Source organism: Gopherus evgoodei, chromosome 6 (genome assembly GCF_007399415.2).
Source record: "Gopherus evgoodei ecotype Sinaloan lineage chromosome 6, rGopEvg1_v1.p, whole genome shotgun sequence".
NCBI classification, from domain to species: Eukaryota; Metazoa; Chordata; order Testudines; family Testudinidae; genus Gopherus; species Gopherus evgoodei.
Window position 1 is genome coordinate 102,522,826 of NC_044327.1, and position 21,361 is coordinate 102,544,186.

At 37.6% G+C, this 21,361-nt stretch overlaps 1 protein-coding gene across 13 annotated transcripts in view; it reads left to right on the forward strand.

The window, feature by feature from the left end:
* Positions 1–21,361, forward strand: part of ARL15 (ADP ribosylation factor like GTPase 15) — a 322,749-nt gene that overhangs the window by 185,920 nt on the left and 115,468 nt on the right. The window contains exon 5 of one of the 13 annotated variants that reach the window (XM_030567020.1): positions 7,959–8,483. The exons of the other annotated variants lie outside the window; for them this stretch is intronic. Within the exon in view, the coding sequence (XP_030422880.1) occupies positions 7,959–8,024 (66 nt within the window). The 3' untranslated portion in view covers positions 8,025–8,483. Of the gene's footprint in view, positions 1–7,958; positions 8,484–21,361 lie in introns of those variants that run through there. 13 annotated transcript variants of the gene reach the window in all.

Here is a 21,361-nt window from a genome sequence, read left to right on the forward strand (position 1 = left end):
AAAAGGTCACGGAACTGAAATTCATAGCCATTAGACACTAAAAACCATGGTCTTAACAAAGACATTGGATTTCTGTCTTATTACAACAGACTGTCACCCCTCTTTGTCTATGGGCAGGTCTACACTAGAAGCGATACATCAGCACAGCTGCACTGATACAGCTGCGCCGCTGTAGTGCATCGGGTGAAGATGCTCTATGCCGATGGAGAGCTTTCTCCTGTCAGCATAATAACTTCTGTCTCTCACAGAACTGGAGTAATATTGACGAGAGAGCATCTTCTGTTGACGTAGAGCCAGTGAGTGAGGCCCCATTGTGTGAGGATATGCACAAATGCACACTGAGGGTTTGTCTTCACTGCAGTTAGACATCTGCGACAGAGGCTTGGGCTAGGGGTCCCTTAGCAGGGTCCTAGAGCCTGGGCTTCAGCCCGAGCCTAAATGTCTACTTGGCAATTAAACTGCCCCTTAGCATGAGCCTGAGTCAGCTGGAACAGGACAGCTGCGGGTTTTTAATTGCAATATAGACATACTGTAAAAGACAGTCCCCAAGACGGTGCTGCAGAACTCTAAACAACTCTAAACAGTCTAAACAAAGAGGGATGGGAAACAGAGGCACAGAGTGGTGCCATGACTTGCCTAAGGTCATGCAGCAGACTGATAGCAGAACTGAGACTAGAACTCTAGTCCCTTGAGAAAAAAACGTCTCAGAATAGTTATGTACTTCTCTGGAAAAGTGAAGACTCATCCTGTTTTTATTACTCTGCTCCCCTCTCTGCTCAGTTGTCCTACCTTTAGTGTTCATAACAGTGCAATTTCACTATCAAAACGCTGCATAAAAAATAACAAACCAGTTGTGTCTAAGACAAAAGCAAGGCAATTTCAAATTCAACCTTCGTCTTTTGCTTGCTTTGTTGAGGCAATGTTGCACATGTTCCAACTGACATTTTTCTTAGTCCTGAGGATGCATTAAGAAGTCTGTTTTTCAGTATATTTTTTTTTGGGGGGGGGGGAGGGTTTGTACTGGAATCTTTAGGGTTTATATATATATATATAATGTAAGCAGAATGTCATTTCATTTTAACTTATGGAGAGAATTACTTGGGGCATTAGGTAATGGGGCGGAGTTTCTGTAGATTCCAAATAAGGGTACTGGAAGATCCAGCTGTTTCACTGCTGTATCATCTGTCTATCTTAGGTGTTTATATGGCCCCCATTACTGTAGCATTTGAGTGTCTCATAATATTTTCTAGCTGTCAGAGAAGTGAATTTCTGGAACAGCCTTCCAAGGGGAACAGTGAAGGCAAAAAACCTAGCTAGCTTCAAGATTGAGCTTGATAAGTTTATGAAGGGGATGATATGATCAGACTGCCTACAATGGCATGTAGTTGATCTGCAACTGCTAGCAGCAAATATTTCCAACAGCCCCTGATGAGACACTAGATGAGGAGGGCTTTGAATTACTACAGAGAATTCTTTCCTAGGTGTTTGACTGGTGGGTGTCTGGCTCAGGGTCTAACTGATCACCATATTTGGGGTTGGGAAGGAATTTTTACTCAGGGTCAGATTGGCAGAGACCCTGGGGGGGTTGCCTTTCTCTGCATCATGTGTCATGTGCCATTTTAAACTAGTGCAGGGGTCGGCAACTTTTCAGAAGAGGTGTGCCGAGTCTTCATTTATTCACTCTAATTTAAGGTTTCGCGTGCCAGTCATACGTTTTAACATTTTTAGGAGGTCTCTTTCTATAAGTCTATAATATATAACTAAACTATTATTATATGTAAAGTAAATAAAGTTTTTAAAATGTTTAGGAAGCTTCATTTAAAATTAAATTAAAATGCAGAGCCCCCTGGACCGATGGCCAGGACCCGGGCGGTGCGAGTGCCACTGAGAATCAGCTCGTGTGCCGCCTTCGGCATGTGTGCCATAGGTTGCCTACCCCTGAACTAGTGTATAGGGTGGATTCTTTGTCACTTGAAGTCTTTAAATCATGATTTGAGGACTTCAGTATCTCAGCCACAGGTTTTGGGTCTATTACAGGAGTGGGTGGGTAATATTCTGTGGCCTGCAATGTGCAGGAGGTCAGACTAGATGATCATGATGGTCTCTTCTGGCCTTAAAGTCTGTGAGTCTAATCTTAATATATTTATCCTCACAACTCTCTGTGATGTAAGGAAGTCTTATCCCCACTTTACGGATAGGGAATTGAGGCACACAGAAACTAGGGGACAGATTGAAATCAGTGGGGGTTAAATTCCTAAATACCTTTAAAAATCTGGGTCTAAAAGATTTGCCTACAATCTCATGAGCAAACTGTTTTAGAGCAGGGAATTGAACTCTGGGATCCCAAATTTCAGGGTAATGCCCTAATCATTGGACAATCTTTTATTTTTACTGTGTTTCCAGGTACAGCCATTTCATTTAACATCACAGTGCTTTTGAATTGACTGGAACTTGACAAACGGTCTTCAAAGCACCATGGCCTGGATTATGGCGGTACTTGTAAGCACATCACTGCATTGACAACACTGTCAATCATCTCTCTATTTTTATGTTGGAAAAATTCTGTTTTAAAATTAATTTATTTTAGCCAGTGGGTAAAAATGATTCTGTTTTTGGGTGTATGTTTATATTCAGCCTAACTGAAAATTAGAGCTGTCTGAACACACCTAAAATTTTTGAGGCATATACATTATTCAAATAACACATTCATCAGATAATTCAGTATGTAATATTCTGCCACCTACAGAACTGGTCAAATGCTGCAAAAACTATCAAGTGAATTGGTCAATGAATCACAATATTTAAATATTTTCCTGAAATTGTACTGAAAATACCTTTCTATAAATTAACTTTAAAAATGTGTTTCTAGACTCTAGAATTTGTACATCAGTCTCTAAATTGATGCAGTTTTTACTGCAGAGTTATAATCTACATGAATATTACCGTAAATTTAACTATAGCAATGTGGATGATGCTACTTTAATTCTTAGGCTTTTAGAAACTTTTAGGAAAGACTTACAGACTAGTCTGATGTTAGTTTGGATTCCTCAATGGGTTTTTGTTCTTGGATTTATTTCCAAATGATACAACAAACAGTCATAATGTATGAGATATTGATGCGGAATCCCTCTATTATTTAATATGTAGATAACACAAATGGGAAGATACTTTCAAAATGTCTTCTCAGTGACACAAAGAACATCTTCCTCCTCCTCCCCCAAATACAAATACATTTACTTACCTGGTCGTTCATTTTGTTCATCTGATGACATTTTATGTATCGTCGGTTTCATTATCTCCCCATAAAGGGCCTGACCCAAAGCCTATAGAAATCAGTGGCAGTTTTTCCATTGACATTAATGGGCGTTGGCTAAGGTATGGACTTAATATTCTCAGTTTTTGTGGCTCTTTCACAGTAAATTGGGGAGAGAAGAGAATAATTTTGTATTAAACCCACAAAAAGTGGCCTGGGGACTTCAGGGAAGGTGTAATATCTGAATCTGTTTTTATCTTGTTTATTTTAATTTGCTAGATTTCAGGTTGACAGTCCATTTAATCCATGTAATTTTTGTATAGTATTAACTACATGCAGATGTAATATTCCCGTGCAATGGATTTTTGAGCATGTGAAATGTCAACACATAAGTGTTAAATTTGCAAAGTTAAATATTGTCATTGGTCCCTCTGCAGCCCCTTGAGTTTAAATGGTCCATAATTCTCAGGATTATTTTAATTTGAAACATCTGTTCTTATAAAAGTATTGTTTGTTATGCTGTTCTTTTATATTCTTGATATATATTATTCATTTTCCAAGTTGAGTTTATACATGTGAAAAATATATAGTATACTTCTTGTTCAGACATTGATCTATTAGCATTTATGTAGTACTGACTGGCTTACAAAGTTTCTTTAAGGTTTCATTAATAGGGAAAAAGTGATTACGCTAGTCTGCGTAGTGGCATCGTTTGCATATTTGTGTTGCTGCAGAATGGGGAATTTCACAGATTGTTTTTTAGTGTTTAGTGGAGAAGTTGTACTGTCTAGTCTGTTAAGTGCTATACTTCTAGTGAACTCAAAAGGAAAGCTTTAAACATGAATCAGTTTTTTCCAATGCCCACGAGAGGGGATCCTAATTGCTTGTTCTATTCTCAGTACAGAATTCTGTGCATCTTTAGGAGTCAAGTTTAAATGAGATTTGTTGGACTTGGTATAAGGTACTGTTGCTGAAAAGTATGGCACATATTAAAGGAATTTGCAGCATGGGCTTCACAAAGTGCTCTGCAAGAAGCCTATGTAGTCCTATAGAAAGCCAGGAAAACTCTGGCAGAAGTCCTGCCAAACACCACAGGATTCCACAAGTTCAACACTTTTTCAGCTGGCTGCACTCTGGACAGTGTATCTGCCTGCCCCTTCAATAGAGATGGACGAGAGTAGGACAATCAAGCTTGGATCATCAGTCACCATTGCATCTTAGGAGTTCAGCTAGATGACTACTCTGTAATGCTCAAAGAAATTGAAAAATGTTTCCTTCTTCGTGGTTTTTGTTGTTGGGACTGATAAGAAAATTGTGTCATCACTACAACCATTATACCTGTTCTGACAACTCAATTTCTGGCTGATAAAAGGGGTTGGGGAAAGGAACTATAGTTTCCACTGAACAACGCTCCACTGAAAGAGCCTTCCGGCAGAGGCAGATCTGGTAGTCTCTGAGCTGCTTATTAGCATCTTTATCTGCTTTAATGTGGGTTCTAGGAATCTATAAACTCTTGAGGCCATTTGGTGGGATCATCCACCCTCTGCAAAAGAGAAGAGGTAAAAATGTCACAAGTAATCATGGGAAACCCTGCTCAGTTTGCAGTCCTTAAGCTTTAGAGGTTCTCGTAGTAACATTCCATATGTAAACTTTCAGTATCACTTTAAATATAATATAATATAATATAATCTATGCCAATCATGAAACAGCATCAAACACCAGAAGCTTTCAAAGAACACAGAGTTGCCTGTACTTTATATTTATTAAGGCAAACAGGCCCTAGGAGCCAGAGAGTTTATAATACTATGGGGCTTTGTCAGGGCATATCAACTTTTCTGTATTTCAGGGTGGCAGGAAATTGAATCATTTTACTTTCACATTATATCTAAATATTTGTCCTTTAGTCTTTTAGGAAGTCATCTCTGAGATTGTGGTGTGCCTCCTCCATCTAGAAGAGGTAGCTCTTCATGTGAAACACGAATTCTGACTCATCTTTGTAGTCCTTTTACCTTAAATCGAGGGGGGGTGCATTGAGAGCAAAAAAAAGCTAAACTCTGTTAAAGGAATTCTTAATTTTGTATCTTTTTTTTCTTTCATGAAACAACGAATATAGGCAGATTGAGTATTCCAGGGACGTACTAAACCTTTACATGATGAGACAGGTGCTAAAACGGGGGTTCACAGACTGGGGGTTGGGACCTCTCAGGGGGTCATGAGGTTATAACATGGGGGGTCCTGAGCTATCAGCCTCCACCCCAAACTCTGCTTTGCTAAATATAGAAAAACGTGTTTTTAGTGTATAAGCGAGGGTCACACTCAGAGGCTTGCTGTGTGAAAAGGGGTCACCAGTACAAAAGCCTGAGAACCTCTGTGCTAAAAGCAGAAACTCACAAGGCTATACTTTCATATTGGCCCCGAAAAGGGCAGTCTGTATGTTGGCTGTTATATGAAATTGTCAAAATTGAATAATGTTTGTCAAAGGCCCACAGACTCACCTGTGATGATGTTCCACAAAACTGTTTCAAATACCTATGGCCAAAGAAAGAGAGTTTTAAGAACAATTGTAATTTGTTTTCAGAAAATCGAAGTGCTTTTGGTAAACATGCATCATACAGTGACTAATTTCTTTAAATACAAAACAAAGGACCACCTTAGGAGCTGAGAGCTGACATAGTATTGAAACCTCTAGCAAAGCTGCTCTTCAAAATCCTGAAGTTTTAGAAAATAAAACCCAGTGTAGGAACCTTCTTTTCTGTTGAAATTCTTTTTGGCCCCTGAAAATGAATTCATAATCCATCCAGGATTTTGAAGGGCAGCTCTGCTAAAGCTTTCAATACCATGTCAGCTCTCAGCTCTTAAAGTAGCCTTTATTTTTGTCCTTTAATAAAACTATGAAGAGCACATGAGAGACATATGGTTAAACATTCAAATCTAGAGATGCCAAATGTAGCCAAAATATTTTTTTCCATTCTCCCCCTCCTCCCACCCGATTTTAATCTTGTCACGGTGATCCATGCGTTTGTCACCATAAGGCATTGGGACTGTTCCTTAAGACCACTTGTAAACTTCAAATATTGCAGAATATGAGAAACTATGGAAGGTGTGTTTCCTGAAGGGAGCATGTTATGCCCAAGCTTCTTGATTTGTAGTTCTATTTGTATTTCTAGATGAATAACAAACATTTTTATAGCTGTAGCTAAAATTATTTTATTTTTGGTTGACACCTTTAGTATATTAAGTCTGAAATCTATTTAAATTATGTTTAGTGTATAAGAAATTGTGTGTGTATACTGATGTACAAAAAGTCCTTTTTAATGGCTTGACTACCAAATGCTGAAAATTCCCTAATATAGGCAAATTTTAGTTTTAAGCCTAAAATTTGACTTAATTTAAAATGCTGCTTAGTCTAAGGAGATTTTTTCTTGATCATAGCTCTTCAATCCATCACTGACTAACAGAAAAAAACACCCTTTGTAGACTAACATAATGTTATTTTTTGTCACTATGAATGTTAATTTATAGTCTGTTTCTTCATTTAGCAATTGATAAAATTTGCAGGAAAGGAGGTGAGGTCAAGTTTCTGGGAGAGTTAAATTAAGGCCTAAAACTAATGGTGTCACTTATTAGGTAAGTCATTACAAATACACTGTAGCTGAAGCACGGATCTGAACCAGGTTCTTTCCTTGCGTTTGCTAGAGACTTCCTTTACAACCACGGGAGAAGTCACTTGATTTCTGTGCTTGTCTACCCATGTGTAAAACAGTGATAATAGCTCGCAGTTCTGTTGAGACTTTAATCTTTTAAAGACTTAGACCAAGTACGCCAAGAAGAGACATGATGGTTTGTGTGCCAGAAAAATCTTCAGAGATTCTAGTAGAGAAAGGAAATTTATAAACATCTAACAGGGTATTATAAATAATGGCTCAAAACCCTCACAAAACTTAAAACTAGAGTACATTTCCCCTAAAACAAGAGTAATGTTACTTTTCACACTAATCGCTTCAGAAATTTTGATGCATAGTATGATCAACATAGACCAAACAAGCAATATAGCTTTAGGCTTGTTAACTATATTTCTTGGGGTGCTTGTGAGAAGGAAGAGTACTTGCTTAGTCCCATATGTGTGTCTTATAAGAATGCACAAGAGATTCACTAATGGATTTAGAAGACTGCCTTTTGAATGTTTTCAGAGAAAGAAATCACAATAGAGGTCCCCCTCTGCTGGTAGAGAGTTTAATGTTCTAATCATTACAACATACCTGGACAGTAACCTAAAGTGGGTTGAATCATAATGTACTTATGCAATAAAACAAGCTACTGTTGCATGATATAAACTATTAGGAATTTACTGGAAATCAGTTTTAGGTGAAATAACCTGATTTCTAGAGTCAGGTTCCTTGTCTATTCATTCTAAATCTGAAACATTAGTAATTAGTGTTAAGCATTCAGTAAAAACATTTAATACGGTTATATAACATTTTACCTGTAAAAGTAATCATTTTTCCAAGGTATAACATAATTGTACCTGATCTGGAACACTACTATGCAATTTTGTTTTTACCCATTTAATTTCTGTTTGGGGATTTTGTGCTTGCGATTTGTGCTTAATTCTTTTCAATGACTGACCTCAGAAGAATTTAACAATCTACTAGGATATGTTTGTACATGTGTCAGGCAAGAAAATTTGTCAAATGTTTCCTTACAGCTCTGCACTACACCGGATGGTTTTCAGAATTTCCGCATATGCACTTTTTCTTCCAGAAGAATATAACCTTGTTTTGTGGAGCTGGACCAACTGTGGGCTTACCTAAAGAAACAAAGTTGCTAAAAATAAAACTCAGAACATCGGTAACAGTCCTGCAACATAATAGAAGGGATATGAAGTTAAGAGAAGCTTGAATAAATGAATGCAAGTGAATTAGCAGGGTTCATTTAAGGTGTGGGAGACAAGCTTTACCCGTAGACTGACTTTACTGTATTGATTACTTAATGCCATTTTACAAGCTAGTTTATTTTCTCTGGAAATTTCAGTTTACTTATGATGTGATTGTTAAACATAACATTCAGTAGTTTGAGTACCATTCTATTTGTCTACTATCATGTCATATCCATAGCAGTAACTCCCCAAAATGGTTCATATAGCAATGTCATGGGATAGCCATTCAAATCTTGAAGAAATAAATGTAATAAGTCCTCAGCATTTCATAGCCTGTTGGCTAAAGGATTAGCAACTGGATCACACTACTCTTAGCAGACTGTGGTTTGATTTTTCTGGGGCCACTTCTTGGCTTAGTAATCAATGGGAAGCATTGACAGTGTTTTGCTACTGGAAAGCTTATATCTGTTTCTGTACAGCTACTTTGTGCACTGTTGCTGAAGAGTAAGATATGAAGAAGTGGGCTCTTGGAAGATTGGAAGTAAACTATTAATGATCAGAAATTCGCAGTAGTAGAAAAGGGTGAGCTTTAAGGTGAGATGGCAAAGAGACCTTTGTTTGAGTGAACCTCCTAGAGGACTCTTAAATGAAGTACTACAAATGTGAATTCTCTTCCCCTGACAGCCACAGTATATTGCTTTCACATTTCCCAGAAATGTGATTGTGCATCAAGAAGGGAAAACATCCTGCCTTTCCCTGATTGGATGCCTCAGCTTGTCTTTGGTTTCTATTCTCCTTTCATGTTTTTCTTTCTGATTTTTTGTTTTTATTTTTCTGTTCTGTTTGGGATCCCTTTTTTATTTTTTCTGAACCCTAAAGTGTTTGTTCTGTTTCTGGTACATCTTTTGCTATCAGTCTTTGACATGTGTCCATAATTTCATTTCAGCTCTTTTTAATATTTTTCTTTGGTTAGTCATGCAATTAATGTTGTAAGATCTCTGGTTTTGTCTGTTTCTTTTCCTTTCAAGTGAGTGGTGTTTTATGAATGAAAAATAAGTGCAGAATTTCATATGATGATGTTGTGTTGATGGCTAGAAAACCAGCTGCTTGCTCTTTATTTTTCTGACTTTATTTTTAGTGAAATGAGTTACCTTTGCATAACTTTGTAATGCAAAACTCTTAATGACTTACTCACACCCACAAGCTAAAAGTTTGATTGTTGAGGCCTCTTACCTATATTGATTTTTGCACTGGACATTAAATGCTCTGGATAAACATTGTATTTTGGACTATCTTTGGTAGCAAGAAAATTCCACAACAAGGAATAAGAGAGAGTTATTGAGGGACAAAAATAAATGAGCCTGGTCCTCACCTTATGTAAATCAGTGGAGTTAGTGGAGCTATGCCCATTTATACTAGTTGATCTGTCCTGAATAACTTTAGCCTAAAGTCCAAAGCTGTTCTACTGAGGTTTGTGGAGAGGAGAGGGAAAAAAGGTGCCTCACCTTTAACAATTGACTACTCTCTATAGATCGCATGCCAAGGATTTTGGTGGTATGAACTTCTGCAGAGTTTAATTTTGAAGTACAAAGGCTGGAGTAAAAAGGAATAAATACTACAATCCATTTCATGTAATTAGATTCATATAGATAGCAAATAAATAGTAAAAATTGACATTAAAATGTAGATAAATCAGAACTTGATATGATTAATGCAATTGTATACTAACATTATGGTACAGTGAGTGAGTTATTATGAATGTGTTACAAAAAACTATGTTAAGAGCGATTTTTGGTTGTAACATTAAGCATTTGAATGTTAGGAAATGTCAGATTCCCTGTGCAAATTTAATTCTATTCCTTTAACCATCAATCCAATGTGAATATGACAGTAGTCCTGTGGAAAAAATAGCATGTGATCATGTAATTAAAGATATGTATCATAATGTATATGCACAAAGAGAAAAATAAAAAATAAAAAAAAATCGCAAGGCAACTGTAAATCTGTCATTTCTTAACTTTTAAGTTTTGACTTTTCCAATCTAATTAACTTAGAAAATTATGTACATAAAATAAACAATTTTAAAAGTGGTTTTTAAAAGGAAAAAGGTGAAAATAAATTATGTGAAACTAGAGCAATCTCCACATCATGCATCAGCAGCAGTGTTATATCCTGAGCCTTCAATACTGTACATCTCCAGGGCTGATTACATTAGCTTTTAGCTCAGAGAGGGGATGGGCTGCTGGTATGTGCCCTATCCAGAGGGTGTGGTCAGGGGAACCAGCTGTCCTCCTCACCCTGGGAAATGATGGGTTCCATTTGAAGGCCCTGAGCAAAGATATGGGATACTGAGGCCATGTGTTGGGTCAGGGCTATGTAGTCAGTACAGCCTAGCTTGGTTGTCTCCGAGCTCTTGTCACTACAGATTCACCATCAGCTCCCAGCATTCCCAGTACAGGGATATGCTGCGTCACTGATTTAGCCTGGGTATTTGCCTTGCTCTTTAGAATGTTCATTTTCAGCTATTATTTTAACATTTTTGCCTAAATTTTCTTGAAGAATGCAAGCCACAACAGGTATATGGCAATATAGAATTTTGTGGGATAAAGAAAAGGCACTATTCTAGCTCCAGGGTTTGTCTGCTGCCGATAATGGATGTCTTTGAGCTTCTCAAAAAAGGTTTGCAAAAAAAGGAAAGTGTTGAGCAGCCTTAGTATAGGGGTTGCTATAAACTTGCATATAATTAGTTGTCTACAGGACTAGTCTGAATGGTTCAAAAAGTGTAAAGGCTTTTAACCACAGAGATGTTTCAGTATGTATTCTTCTGAATTATTTGTTTGTACAGATTGCTCTGGAGGGATTTTTGGCTATTACTCATTGCCACTATGAGAGAAACAGCTCTGCCTAATGTAACTATTGGTCCCTAAAGGAAGTGTTAGCTCATACCACTTTCATTTATAAAGACTTTCTCTTACATTATCTGTCTTCCATGTTGGTCTTAAATGATGTCTTTTAGTTTATGGGTATGAGTAAGTCATTAAGAGTTTTGTATTACTAAGTTATGCAAAGCTAACTGTCATTTAACTAAAAATAAAGTCAGAAAAAAAGAGCAGGCAGCTGGTTTTCTACCCATCGACACAACATTGTCGTATGAAAATCTGCGCATATTTTTCATTTGTAAAACACCACTCGCTTGAAAGGAAAAGAATCTGACAAAAACAAACATTAAACTCATTGTATTTATATTCAGTTTTCAGTTTTGTACTTTAAATTTCAAGATAAATTACATACTGTAGATTTACTGAGCAGTCTTAGAACTGTATTTTATGGTAACTTATATTTTATATACTGTTTCCTTTTTTTTAAATTGTGTGGTTTTAAATTTAGAGGGTTACTATTCTTATGACAGAAAAAGTAAGGTGGAGTTAAATTTTTGTTTTTAGGGGCTCTCCTTTCATTAACTATCAGTAAATGACTTTGAAGAATTTACAAAAGAAAATAAGACAAATAAATGTGTATAGATCGTGAGTATGAAGAGAGTAAGGAATAAAATGTCTTCCCTTATCTAAAGAGCATTAGTTTGCAGAGAGCCGGTGGAATTGTGCTGGTAAGAAGTTATTGAGAGCAGTGACATGAAACTAGATAAAGGAAAGGATTGTTAAACATTTGGATGGAGAGGGAAATTTAGCAGTAAAACCTGTTAAAATATTAAAGTAGCCTTCAAATTCAGTTGTGCAAGTTCCATCTAAGGAGACATTCAAAGATCATACTTACAAAGACTTCTCTGCCAATCTTGCATATGGCAGAGACTGCAGTAGATGGACTGCAAAGTCTTAACTACCTCAGTACCTTTTTAAAAAAAAAAAGAAAAAAAAGTGAATATAATGCTTATGAAAGTTATCAGAGTAGGGAGTTCAGGAGACTGAAATCATGCATTTATCCATAGAACTACTACAGTCTAGGTAGTGCTAATGCAGACTTCCATGCTGTACAGTCAACATGTAAATTTGATTGAACAATCCTATGTGGCTGAGAAGGGACTACCTTTTCTATGCCAATCTTTGGTCTATGTGCTAAGACTGCAAATAAGACTACCAACTGAATTAGGAAACCAACTTGTTTGAGGAAACAGCCATCCTGGGGCAACTGTCTAATGCCATAGGTTTCATCTGCCACTAATATTGGTTACTTTGATTTTGCCCATGAGTATTAGACATGGAAAGACACATTTCCTATGTCAAATTATGTATAAATGTAAACATTTGCTACTATGAGTTAGATTATGGTGGTAATTTTTCTCTGGTAATTTCTTTGATTCTGATTTATTAACTCTTTTCACCTAAATTTTGAGGTTGGCTCTGTTAAAATGTTGATCAACCATCATTTTTATGCTAAATTTTTAATGTACCATACTAATGAACAGTACAGTTTACATCAAATCATGAATATTCTACTATATGTGTGTGAAAGTCACAATTATTTCTGTTTATACAGCCTTTGGCTATTTCAGCAATGAATTTTGTCACCTGTTTGCTGCCTTATGCAGAGTTGGAAAGTTTATGAAGAAATAGAAAATATGACTGAGTCCTTGTCGTTTTTTTAAATAAATGTACATCTTGTTAGTGACAGATTGGTAATCTTGGCTTCAGACACTTAGCTGTGTTTCTTGCCAGAAGTAATCCAGATGTGCATAATTTATCTGGCTGCTGTATGTGCACTGACATGTCTTTCTGTAATCAACTGTTCAGTATTGTTAAATGTTCTTTATCAACAAACTTTCTGAATCATGCTAATTCTATAAGTTACTTAAAATAGTTAAACTTTTTTAATTGCAGAAAGTATCTTCAGACTGGTGACTTAGTCCTGAATATTTAGAAAAATCACTGGCAAACAGCAGAACAACTTCTAAACAGCAATTTTTGTTCAGATAAACAGAATACATGTTTTACATAATCTCATTATGATGGAATAGATGTGTTGTAACAGTGTAAAGAAAATTGCTAAGGGAGAAGAGCATTAATTAATATGGAATTTGTTGGACAATATTGATTTTTGAGAATACAAAATGAGTTTAATTTGGTAAGTAGTAACCAAACATGTCGTCTTAGTCAGTGTAGAAAGACCAGTAAAGGACACTTGTCATTATAAATATATAAAAATACTAATGGAAAGAATTACATTATTATTTTAAAAGCAGCAGAGTACTGTAGCAGCATATAGACTAACAGAAGTATTGGAGCATGAGCTTTTGTGGGTGAATACCGATGAAGTGGGTATTCACCCACGAAAGCTCATGCTCCAATACTTCTGTTAGTCTATAAGGTGCCACAGGACTATGCTGCTTTTACAGATCCAGACTAACATGGCTACCCCTCTGATACTTGACATTATTGTTTTAGTGTCTGTTTTACATCTTGTTCCTGCTGTTCTGCAGTCTTCACAAAGTTATTGATTGACTTTGGTATTGCTGCATGAACTGAGCTGAAACTTCCCAGGCAAGGAAGGCATTTACTAGCCAGAAGTTTTTTCAAAACAACAGTTTAAAAAAAAAAAATTAAGTATTTCCTGTTAATACTACTACTGCTGCTGTATTGTTAGCCCCTTGTTATGTCGTTCTGGGATTCATTGATCACATTGAGCCAAATCCCAGAGTTCATCACCACGGTCTAGACCAGGGGTTCTCAGACTTTTGTACTGCTGACCTCTTTCAGATAGCAAGCCTCTGAGTGTGACCCCCGCTTATACATTAAAAACACTTTTTTATATATTTAATACTATTCTAAATGCTGGTGGCAAAGCAGGGTTTGGGGTGGAGGCTGACAGCTCGCGGCCCCCCATGTTATAACCTTGCGACCCCCTGAGGGGTTCCGACCCCCAGTTTGAGAACCCTTGGTCTAGACTACAGGAATGTGCTGGTGATCTTGTGGACTGAAATTCACTAAATGTCTATCAGGATTCTAAGTTTTCTCCTCTGGGAAAAGGTTGTCTGGTTTTGTCTGGTGTGCACACAGGTATACATTTATACCTCCAGTTATAAATATATGTGCTGCTTTACACACATCCAATGCTATGCCAGTATGTACGCACTTCCCCCAGTAGTTGCATAACCTGAGGTAGCAATTCTTTATTTATGATCCCGGGAGGTCCTAGTCATGACTTTTCCAAACTGCCGATCTTTTGTATGACTGAAAAATGAGAACATGTTTGCCCCTGTTGATCACTCTGCAGTAATTGGAAGCCCTGACAGTGATGTTGTTTTATTTATTATTTATATTACCATTGTGCTAGGTGCTGTACAAACAGAAAAAGACCACTCCGCCCCCAAACAGTTTATAATATAAGTATATGACAAAAGACAACTGACATAGACAGACAGGCAAGTACAAGGAAACAATGAGTCAATATTGGTTTCAGCATACCAGCAGCCTTACCTGTACAGTGCCTTGTGTCCGGTCATGCCAGAAGAAGGACAAGAGACACTGGATTTGATTTTTAATTAGGCCACAACTTTATTCTTAAATGTCTGGAGGTACCAGGCAGATAGAAATGTACAGTACAAGTAATTCTATAGTCATTTCAATACACACACACACACACACACACACACACACACACACACACACACACACACACACACACACACACACACACACACACACACCTCTTCTGTGAGCCTTCCCACAACCCACTGCTGGGATCTCATCATCCCCCATGCTTTGAATGAGGATTATTCGGGGGGGGCCTATAAGGGAGGGGAGAGTTGGTTCCCTGCCATACCAGTCATAAGAGCCCCACCTCCATTTCTGCACCTTATAATGGATTGGTAAAGGGTTTAATCTGATCCCTGTATCCCTTCCCTATGGAGTACTTATACTGGACATTTGCCAGAAGAAAGTGCCAGTAATTAGCTTGGGTGCCTCCCCCCATATCTACCTGGGTTCCCAGACATCTAATACTACTTTAATATCGGCCAAAAACATGTTAACTCCCAAGTCTTAACAGTTGGACCTCCTCCACCCTGAATAATTCTGGTGCCCCATATACTATCTCTGGATGTGAAATTACCAACCCATTATAGCTCCCATGAATTTCGCCACCTCCCTATTCACGTACCTCCTAGCATTGTTAACCTAAAGTGACTTCACAGCTCCCTGCCATACCGTACATTGTCAGACCAGGCAATTTTTACTCCTGGGAAAAGTTCCAGGATCTTCCCCAAGTCCTTCTTAGCTCTGGTCATTGTCTACCCTTTTACAAATTCCCAATGTTTTTTCCATGAGGTGAATCACAATCATATCTGGTGCCCACTCACAGGCACCCATAATGTACAGAAGGGTAACTGAGTTTCTGGTACAAATTAAATATTGGAAATTACAAGTTCTCTGATTGTTAAGTTCATGATGTGAAATGAGAAATATTCAGTGGTGTTTGCACTTTACAAAATAACATAGTAATTCTTGGTCTTACTGTGAAATTTGTTAACAAAGCAAGTTTTAATGAAGCCCTGGAAAAATCCTGCTTTCCTTTTTTTTTTTTTTAACCAGAGCCAGTGTCATCACAAAACTCAGTATTGTACGCCGATGGAAAAAGAAATAATATTGGTTCAAGTCAAAAAGTTTGCATCTGATTGAATTACACCAGAGGTCAAAAGTGTTCAGGTTTGGGGTTCTCTTTCCCTTCTGTCTCCCCAAAAAAAGGAAAGAAGGATCTGATCAGACTAATAGTAGCTTTCGCTTGAAAAAACTGCTTTTTTTATGGAAGAATCAGAAGTAGAGTTGAAATTCATGTTTTCTTTGCTTTCCACAAATCCAGGGTATGTTTTTAGCCTGTTTCCCTGAGAGCTTGTCTACACAAGAAAATTAATCCAGATTAAGATAAAGTGTGAATTAAAATCAGGTTAACTGTTCCTGATTAACTCCATGGTAGATGCTCTGGAATCAGAATAGCTTGTTGCAAATTTAGCTTAATCAACTAATTTGGAATAAGGTACTGCCATTCCAGAATAAGTACGTCCACACACTGAGTTAGCCAAGAATAGTTAATTAGGAATAGCTATTCAGGAATAGCTCTGTGTAGCCAGGTGTTAATTGTGAAATATTTCTCCCAGCTCTAGTTACATTACCAAGAAAAAATAGAAATATATAATTCATGTTGAGCACATTTACCCTAAAATGCTTGTTTGGATAGCTTTACAAATTCGCAGTATGCTTTCATCTTCTAGAAACCCTATCCATAGTATGTATCAGGAACGGGATCCTCTGTGCTCTGTGGTTACTCATCCCCTGTATACCCACCAGTTGCCATAGAATTATGCTCTAGAGTCCAAGCTTTTGTTTAAGTTAGTTCCTAGCACTGAAGTCCCCGAACTTGAGAAGGACACTGTAGAAATGTGACTAGAATGTAACCAATGTAGTGATGCCTTCCTGCATTTGCACAGAGCTTAAAATAGCTCTGACAGATGTGAACTGTCCATTCAATTCAATGAACAATTAATACTAAAACTTAAGGATTTGTCAGTCCAGATGTCAAAATTAACTATTTCACTGCCTATCATTTTAGCAGAAACGTCTCGTTTTATTCGCTTGACTACTTATAATGCAGTTAGTCTGGCATTACAAGCATATGTAGCAGATATGAAAAGTGAGTTTACTGCTAATATGTATAGCACAGGGATTACTATATTGATTGTATTATTTGTTAGCGAATCAAATTTTGTACAGCTGTACATGAGTGCTCGAAAAAGTTGAGCCGGGCTCCCCAATACGGTGACCGCAGGCGCCATGGCACCCATGGGGGCATCTCAATGTGCCCATGTCCTGGCCAGCAGTCGAGCATCTGCCGAAATGCTGCCGAATTTCGGTGGCATTTTGGCGGATGCTTAGCCGCCACCACGGTCCTTCATCTGGTGCCCGTCAGACGAAATGGTGGGGGACAACTGAGTTGAGCAGTAGAAACTATGTATTCTTTTGCTGTGGTTCTAATAATTGTCTCGTATTACTGTCAGTAAAGGATTAGTTAATAAATTAGAACTGAGTCCAAGTGCTCAGAATGAAATAGCCTCTGTCAACAAAATTGTCCCCTTAAAAAAAAAAATTCCTCTTTGTTTACCTTGTTAAAATAGGCAAGACTTGAATATAATGTAGATTTAAAGGGTTAGTAGTATAAAATGTTAAATGTGACTTAAACTTGAAAATGGCTACTTCTCAAACTTTACTCTTTAGGATTCTGAATGTCTGGTCTAGTGTTCCTAGTGTGAAATGGTAGGTTTGCCAAGACTTGTTGCAAACTTTGCAGAATAGTAAGTAAAACCTTGTTCAGAGAGTTTAAAAGAACATGGTGTACCATATGACAGGTTCTCAAGAGTACTTCTGTCAGGAGCAAAGTGTACTCTAATAGACCCCTTTTAAATTACTGGTTTATGTGAGAAACTGGAGATATCTAGGGATTTTCCCCTTTCAAACTACAGAAGGCAGATGAATTCATTAAAAACCTTCCTTGGTATAGATAATTGAGCTGTGAAGGAGACCGGTATATAAACATTATTGTAAGTTTGCAGATACACTCTCATTCATGCCTGTAGGCAAGATAAATTTATCTACTAGTGGAACCTTTAATCAGATAATCTGTTAGTGATAGAAGTTTAGATCATGAGGTGAGCAGTTTTTAAACAGACTGTACAACATGTGTAGATTTTGCTGGTTCTGCTTTTCATCATGAGAAAGATGAAACAAAATCAGGTAACCAAAAAGAACATTTTAAGAAATGCCCATTCTTTTATCCACTTTCCTTTCAGTATGGTGTGTGTAACTACAGTTACACTACAGTAATATACAGTATTTCTACATGATATACAGCCCATAAAGTATTGCTCATTAGGTTATGGAGGAAAGAACAGATCCAGATGTTAGGAAAATTATATCCCACAAAGAAATAGAAAAGTGGCAATAGGAGTGAAAGACACCTAAAGATCATGGCTTGGAAATCTGACCCTTGATAAGAAAATGTTCCTCTCTCATGCATAGACTGAGGAAAGGGGGATTAAGTTTATCTCTGGGTCTAAACTGGTCAAATGTTAGAACTAATTTATGGAGGATGGAATGATCTGTGCTCTAGTAATAGAAGGATTGTGTGATTATAATGTAGTGACTCATACAGGTGTTCAGAAATTGGCACTTCACGCAAAGTATTGTGTGAATTTAGTACCTGTGAAATAAGACAGTGGCGCCGTGAAGGCTGAAATCTTCTATCAACATGCTGGTAAGAAGTACACTTCTCTGAGAAAATGACTCCGTTGTGCTCTATGGCAGTCATCTTTAGACTAGATAAGACCATTTGAGTCCTGGCCTTTCTTCTGAGATTCTCAAGTAGTATATCTTTTTTTTTTTTTTTTTAAATGATGTAGACACCTTTCTACTTGGAACTTAATTGGAAGCATTGATTGCACATAGATCACTTCCAGGAACTTAATTTTATCCAAATATACTTTAGGAAGAGCAAGATACATATTAAATAATTCTCTTGCATCCCTACCACCACAAAAAAAAACAAACAAACCCAAATGAGCCCGCTCTGTAGTCCTGCTGGTTTTGTGCAGATGAACAAGGGAAATAGGTAAGAGGGAAATAATAGAGAGAGGGAAATAACAGAAATACACAACATGGTTGTTTGACCATTTCCAGACTAAATGCAATCCTGAAGTTTTGAAGTCCATTGAAATAACTGGCAGTTGCATGTTCAGGAAGTATGTAGAATCAGATCTCTTATCTTCCAGCACCAACTTCCTTACTGCCTTTTCAGTATGTTTGATTTCCCTTAATTTTATTTTTAATGGGAATTCACTCTTTTTCTGAAAAGTGTTTACATGATTTCTGAGGCCTAGCAATAGCAGACTTGCAGGTTGTTTTTTTTCACCTAAGTGGTTAAAAAAAGTGTTGGATAAAAGTTGCTATTTCCTGAATGGATCAGTCAATCAAATTGGTCTCTGTTCAGCAGTTGTCTAGCTCTTCCGCTACCCTTTTCTTTGAGTGGAGGTAAGAAGCTGACCAGTTGCAGAACTGAGGCAGGTCATCTGCTGGCTAGTTCATTTGGATAAGTGAAAATGGGGGATAAAGGGTGGTTTGGGGATCAGAAAGTTCAGTGGCCGGATAGTCTACAATATAAACTTTGTCATAGCCTCTGATTAGAATACTTAAAGTACATCATTGTAATTTTTTTTCTCTGTGCGATAATTACCTTGGCTAAAAATTCATATTTTGATAGCATTTCTCTAACCTTTGGTTTTCCACGCAGTTTTGTATTCATGATAGGAGAATGCTATAGGACACAAATATTAGAGCCCCTAGTATTATTTCTGACCTTTCTGCTGCTTTTTTTTAGCCCATACTACTTTTTCCCCCTTCCTCATATCTTCCTTTTACCATCTCCTCCGCCCCCCGTCCTTTGTCTTTGCTGGTTTCCTTATCTGATTTTCTGTTTTCCTTTGCAGAAAGGTAGAGGCAGAATCCACACCCAAGCGATACCATTTTTCAAAGCGAGCTCCAGAGAGAAACTCACTTAGCACCCTCCTTAATTCTCTCCTATGGGTAACGCGCTATTCTGCTAGAGTGCTGCTGTGGCTGGTTTTCAGATGCCCAACGTGTCCTTGCTGAGGATAGGCAGTGGTTTGTGAGATATAGCTAAAAAGCTTGTCGGACTCTTGACAAATGTTTTAGGGGAAAAATAATTCAGTTCTTCAAGCTTATAAACTTAAAGCTTCATCACAGACATTGTGAAATATAAATGTTCTTACATGTGATTATTAATACTAACTTCATTTTTATTCAGATTTATCATTTTGGAATATTAGTTATAAAAGGAGTAGGCAGAGGAGAAATCACTATTGAAAGCCACTAAACCTCCTTGAGAACACTAATAAAGAGAAATATTCTAGTTTTATAACTAAGTAGATGGCATCACAGATACTTCCTTTTGTACTTTAAATTAATAATAAAGGCTTTAAACACCTCTTAGTTTAGCTTTTTTTTAAATTAAAAAGTGCAAGATACAGATGTGCAACTGTTTGCAATCCAGCAGAGTTTCAAAGACCTGGAAACTGAAGTGCCTCCTATCTCCCCCTTCTATTTATTCTTTTCCCTGGACAGTGAAAGTCCAGGCCCCCGAGCAACTTCTGGCATATCTTAGTCACATGGCATAGAAGGTCTGCACTGCATTTTCTGGAGGCAGTCCCTCAATACCATACCTCCTCTGTGAACTCAACAAAAAGCTGGAGAGGGATTGGGCCAGTCAGGTCTTTTTAGAAGGTCTCTTTCTATAAGTCTATAATATATAACTAAACTATTGTATGTAAAGTAAATACGGTTTTTAAAATGTTTAAGAAGCTTCATTTAAAATTAAATTAAAATGCAGAGAACCCCGGACCGGTGGCCAGGAGTTGGGCAGTGTGAGTGCCACTGCCACTGAAAATCAGCATGTATGCCATAGGTTGCCTACCCCGTGCTAGAACATCAAGCAGCCCATAGCCATGTGGGGCATGAGCCTTCCTGCAGAACTTGCCAAGTGGTGGTGATTTCAAGACTGAAATCCTGGGGAGATGGGTTTAAAACACACCTTCAGTGTCTCCTCAGAGCCCCTTAATGACATTAAAAGCCTCTGAGTTGTTGATGGAGAAAGAAAGCTGTATTTATTTATTTATTTTATATATTTGTAATACAGTAGAGCCCAGAAGCCCTAGTTATGGACCAGGATCCATTATGCTATGCACTGTACAAACACTGAACAAAAAACAGTCCCTGCCCCTAAGAGTTTACCATTTAAGACAAGAGACAACAGATGGATACAGACAGGGGAGTCCAAGGAAACAATGAGACAATATTGGACAGTTATGTAGGCAATGGTCTTAGCACACCAGCATCCTAACTGTTAAGTTTTATCATAGGTATCATAGCAAAGGCAAATTTTTAAGAAGGGTTTTTAAAAATAACAATAAAGTAGCTTTGCTGATGATTACAAGGAGTTCCTCCCAAGCATGAGAGGCAACTCAGGTGAAAGCAGGAAGGTGTTTGTTTGAAAATTAACATGTGGGCAGTGGAGGCTGACACTATGTGACAATGGAGGTGGGAGCTGCCCTCTTGGTAATGAACGAGAAGATGGGTAGTGTGGGGATAGACCATGAGGGCTTTGAAGATTAATAAAAAGGAGCTTCTGTGTGATATAATAGTGATGGGGGAGCCAAT